This window comes from Macrobrachium nipponense, chromosome 26 (genome assembly GCF_015104395.2).
Source record: "Macrobrachium nipponense isolate FS-2020 chromosome 26, ASM1510439v2, whole genome shotgun sequence".
Classification (NCBI taxonomy): Eukaryota; Metazoa; Arthropoda; class Malacostraca; order Decapoda; family Palaemonidae; genus Macrobrachium; species Macrobrachium nipponense.
In genome coordinates this window covers 19,653,693-19,659,487 of record NC_087215.1, presented here as the reverse complement: position 1 = coordinate 19,659,487, position 5,795 = coordinate 19,653,693, and the positions used below count along the sequence as shown (strand labels likewise).

The window sequence follows — 5,795 nt, the reverse complement described above, 5'->3', positions numbered from 1 at the left end:
AACTCATCCACTTCATCCAGGAACTTGAGGAGCTGTCCTGGAAAATCCTGGATACCTGGAGCTTACGTTATGCGGATGTTGCTGTCTTAGGATGTACGTAATTACCCTTTCGAGATTGCATCTTCTTATTCCCGGTCGAAACATCCTCGTGCCTCGAGCGATAATTCCATGGACTTGCTTGAAAGCTTCGTGATTCCTCGCCGCCGCCGCCGCCGCCATTTTTCCTTTCCCAGGATTCTCTTCGAAGAGGAGCACCACCGAGCCAAGGTCAAGGAGATATGGACAATGTATATATAGACTCGAGTGCCTCAACCCGTCACCATACTCCGTGCATCTGCCTTTGCATTCGGATTTGCCTCCTCCATTTGGTCCTTTCGTTTCGAGAAAGATGCTGTTTGTAAGTTTCTGAGGTGTTCTTGCGGGTTACTGACTAGAGAAATTCACAGGAGACTATGTCTGTCTGTCTTGCTTGTCCCTCTATCTTATCCAATTGCTTGTGTATAAAAATCTAAGTAAAATAAGAAGCCTAAGTATTTTCTAATTTCTAAGGTTTCTCGCCTTTCGTCTTTAAAAAATGTAAAGCCTCTGCGAGCAGTTTCAAAATTTCACTGAGAATGCCTTCTAAAATATAAAAACAAGTTGCATAGAATTCTGCCCTCAACAATTTACTGTATTACTTTTTTTTAACAATTTTGTGGTCTAAACTGGCGAAATTCGTTTGGGGTTTTAACGAAGCCTACGATGTCCTCCACCCATTTTTTCTTGTATTTCTTTCCACGCCTTTTTATATAATTTTATAGCTGTCGCTCCAATAGCCGTTTTTTTAAAGTCTAGTTATAGAAGTTACAACAGAGCCTTTTCTTGTTGTTTAATTTTGGACTATTTACATCTTCCATATAAACTACTGAAAAGACATAACGTTCATCTAAGCCACGTTTTTATATCTCTAAACAAGATGATTAATAAGTTTTGTATGCAAACACATAAATATACTGCATATACGTAAATATATATACACATATGTATATAATGTATACATACATATACACATAATTTATAAATATATACACATTAAACATGAGAAATGATTCGCCCTGACTTTTAAATCTATATTCTTGTGATCGGTATTTCAATATTTACCATAATTCCTGCGCTATTACTATCTTCTCGCTTCATACCGAACGTATTCTGCAATTTTCTCCTTTTCCTATAAGCCGGACCATATCATTGAATATGCTAATCTCCCGAATTTCGTGAGTTTTCGTTCCCGTCAGTAAATTAAGCGCAATATTACTGCTTTTACTTTAAAAAAAAAAAAAAAAAAAAAAAAAAAAAAAAAAAAACCAGTAAAGTCAGTGTTTTCTCACCCATTCACATAAAAGATTTTAAAAGGAATAACCTGAGCCGTGACCTCAAAGACACTTTTTACACTTTCTCCCCTTTAAAAACTGGCTAGGAATATCTCCTGACTTAAAATGATTCACAATCACCGAATAACTGTATTCTAATGTCGATTCTTTTTTTTTTTAATCGTATTTCTTACATACTATATATTTCCTCATAACCCATGGGATTCTCCTCAAAGAATTTACCATTGGCTAATAAATGTTTTATGTCGATTTTTTTCTGTTCTTTGTTTCTCATGTTCTTTATTGCCTCAGAGCCCTACCAAGGGATTCTCCTCAAAGCCCTACCATTACATTATCCTCAAAGCCCTTGGGATTCTCCTCAAAGCCCTACCATTACATTATCCTCAAAGCCCATGGGATCCTCCTCAAAGCCCTATCATGGGATTCTTATCTTCAATTGACTGACCGATTAATTGATTTCCAGGTGGTTCTCTCCTGCTTCGTCGCCCTGGCATGCGGCGCCCCCCAGTTTGCGGGAAGACCCATCCAGTACAACCCGAACGATGTGCCCCAGTATCGCCACATTGCTATTCTAAAGGACGAACGCGTGGATCATGGAGACGGCAATTTCCAGTACGCCTTCGAGACCGAAAACGGCATCAACGTCAACGCTGTAGGGACTCCAGGGTCCAAGGGACAGAGCAACATCCAGGGAGCCTTTAGGTGAGTGTCTTCCTCTCGAAAAATTCCGGAAAAGGGCAAGACCTGTATGTTCGTGTTGCATAATATAACTAGAGCGGTCATAATAGCATTCACTCTCAACATTGCTGTCTAGCAGTGTTTGTGATTCATGTGTAACAGTTCAAGCTATCTAACTGCTACTTGAGCAGGGTATTTTGATGTGTACAATACATACTTTTCATGCATAATCTATTGATTATAGTCTTTAGAAATTAATCAACATTTACGACATTAAGTTTGTAGAGAGGAATGTGTGTGTGCGTGTATACACACACACACACACACACACACACACACACACACACACACACACACATATATATATATATATATATATATATACATGTATGTATATGTGTATTATTTACCATCAACGATCCTGGCATTTTGTTTAAATGTGTGTGTGTGTGTGTGTGTGTGATATATAGTGTATATATATATGTATATATATATATATATATATGTGTGTGTGTGTGTGTGTGTGTGTGTGTGTGTACATACACATACTTGTATGTACATATATCATACATATATGTAGATGTATATACAGTATTTTATATATAAAAATTTTTTTAAACCATACAATTTCTATTACCACGTAAATAATCTAACGAATCGTACAAATTCACCATTTACAGCTTCCCTCTACCCGACGGTACCCTTGCCCAAGTCCGATACATTGCTGACGAATTCGGGTTCCGCGCCGAGTCCCCTCTGATCCCGACCCCCCACCCACTTCCCGCCCACGCCATCGAGCAGATCCGCATCGCCGAGCAGCAACGCGCCCAAGGGATCGTCTGGGAATAAGCCCGCTAGGAATTAGTCTTACGGGATATAATACCTTTTAGCGACCTCAAGGCCAAATGATTCTAAAAGCGAGGAAAATGACGAGGACTGTCTCCTAATTTATTGATGTCTTTCAAGGGATGCACGCATTCACTCTGTAAATTTATTGTGAATAAAGTTACACGCGAGTTCTTAGCTTCTCCTTCGAGAGATGAATAAATCTCACTCAGCCCTTACATTCACTCTTGTTGTGCCACAGTAGTGTATGTATATATATAGTATATATATATATATATATATATATATATTAATAATATATATATACATTATATATATATATATATATAATGTATATATATATATATATATATATATATATATATATATATATATATATATATATGATGTGCGTTCAATGTTTTGAATGCGCATGCAAAGGTGGAAAGCATGCATACGTACGTGAAGAACATATACTAACATGTTACTACTATACATTAAATTTTAGGCATACAAGTGCCATGCCAGAAAGCATAATTCATTAAAAATGTTTAAATAGGCAAAGAAGAACAAGGGCAGGTAAAATACCATCTCAACTTACTTTTCGAGAGAGAGGAGAGAGAGAGTTTTGGAGAGAGAGACAGAGAGAGAGAGAGGAAAACAGACGTAGCTCTTTCATACGGAATCGTTGAAATACGCTGGAAATAAAGAGTAGGTATAAGGTTTCTAGAGTCTGGGTGAAAGGGGTAAACAAATGATCAGACGGAAACAAAGTATCTGCAGAAGTGGTATGATTGTTATGCAATTAGTTGGAGACAAACGAAACGCTCTGGTGTACAATAAAACTCAAGAGAGTAACTGTTTTTGTTGAGAAAATGAGAAACAATGTAACAGAAACAAGTCGAGCTTTGGGTTGTAAGTTTTTTATTTTTAATTCATTTGGGTCTGGGCAAGAAACGACTAGGTTTTCATCCCATTACAGAAACAATGTAACAGAAACAAGTCGAGCTTTGGGTTGTAAGTTTTTTATTTTTAATTCATTTGGGTCTGGGCAAGAAAACGACTAGGTTTTCATCCCATTACCTTCGTTAAAAAAAGGAGAGAGAGAAAAAAAAAAAAGAGAACAAGTCTGCACAATTATCAAACCCTGCAACCAGAGATAATGATAAAAAAGCATGCATTACTGACGGGACGAGGGCAACAACATGAGAACTAGATCCCTCAGGTCTCTGGGCAATACGCAATAAATTTCAGAAGCATTTTGCATACGTGATAAAAACGTTTCTAGAAATTCTTAAAGTAAATGCAGCCAGTCCAGTAACATACAGAAAAAAATTCACCAATTTGATCATGTTCAAAAATATTCTAAGGCCCAAGAGTTTGAGTCTGCTACTACTGGATAGCTCGAAGGAATTGTATCACTGATAATGCAGAGTAAAAGAGGCGTCACAATAAAACAGGCAGAGAGAGAGAGAGAGAGAGAGAGAGAGAGAGAGCGAGAGAGAGTTAGCGAGAGTGAGAGAGACGATGACGAATGGAGGTGAGAGATAGAGAGAGAGAGAGAGAGAGAGAGAGAGAGAGAGAGAGAGAGAAATCGTTCTCTAATTACAGATGCAAAATAGGCTAACATAAACAACGCCCAATTACAGATAAGAGGACTTCATTAAGTGCATCAGAAGAGAGAAAAAAAAAAAAAAAAAAAAAAAAAAGAAAAGAGCATTGGTAAGAACAGTGTTATCAGCACGGAAACCGTCCTTTGTTCACAAAATATCAAGCTATCTCTGTGACCTGATGAGAACCGGTCAAGGATATTCTTGTAATATTCTTACATTTCATTGAATTTCGAAATTATCTTCGTTGAAATCACCTGGATAATTTCCTATCATCCTTTCAATCCGCATGGCTAATCTGATCCATTTTGCTCGTTTATTCTCACGCCGAAATTATCGGTGACATCATCTATATGAAGTATGCTGATTAGAGTTGACAGACTAAAAGAAACAGCCTATTGCATCTTTACAGAAATTTTAAAGAATGATTCAATAACGATTTTTATGCGAGACTCGTGACGTTGAAAATGAACTTGCTTCATTCGAGAACTTGGTATATTATTAAAATAAAATTTCATCCTAACATACCTGAGGTTCGTATCTATTTTAGATATTTTCTTACGAGTAACGTTCTTTGGTTCAGCTGAGACAAATCACTATAGAATGATACTGATTTTACATGGAAACTTGTTTTCCTATATATATATATATATATATAGATATATATATATATATATATATATATATATACAGAGAGAGAGAGAGAGAGGAGGAGGAGAAGAGAGAGAGAGATGCGAGGAGAGAGCGAGGAGAGAGAGAGAGAGAGAGAGAGAGAGAGAGAGAGCTCACATTTTGCCTTTTGACGTCTCAGCTCTTAAATTTTCGTATCTGATTTCAAGACTAAATTATTCCTTTGCTATTTCTAAGGAAATTTTCTAAAACTGGTGCTGTGGCAAAATAGTCATTATAGAGCTAATCATTCCAATAAATTACCTTCGGAAACGATTAATTCGCTGTTCTTATTTCTTGTAATTAGTACTGGGATATGCATAACTGAAGAGAAATGACCCAACGTCAATAGTTTCAGTAAAAAAAAAAAATAAATAAAAACCGACTCAGAAAGAACACAATTTGCATATCAGTTGCAGCACACTGAGTCATTGTTCCTAATATTGCGTGTTGAAGGTCCTAATTTTGAGGCTTCTTCTCTCTTGTAAGACACAAATTGCGAACATGCATTATCTATGACAACACGATAATATGTGATTTTACTGAAGGCGAAAACTAACGAAGCTGTACAACCGGTCTGAAAACCTTGCTCGAATACCCACCCCCCGTTCGTCAGACCCTAAAATTACGAAGTTTTTTTTTA

At 36.9% G+C, this 5,795-nt stretch overlaps 1 protein-coding gene across 1 annotated transcript; it reads left to right on the top strand.

Moving 5' to 3' along the window:
• Positions 1-242: 242 nt before the first annotated feature.
• On the top strand, positions 243-3,067 carry LOC135200038 (cuticle protein AM1199-like). The gene is made up of 3 exons (XM_064228273.1): positions 243-397; positions 1,834-2,072; positions 2,729-3,067. The coding sequence occupies exons 1-3, from the start codon at positions 389-391 to the stop codon at positions 2,895-2,897; spliced, it is 417 nt and encodes a 138-aa protein (XP_064084343.1). The 5' UTR covers positions 243-388; the 3' UTR covers positions 2,898-3,067.
• Positions 3,068-5,795: the final 2,728 nt, after the last annotated feature.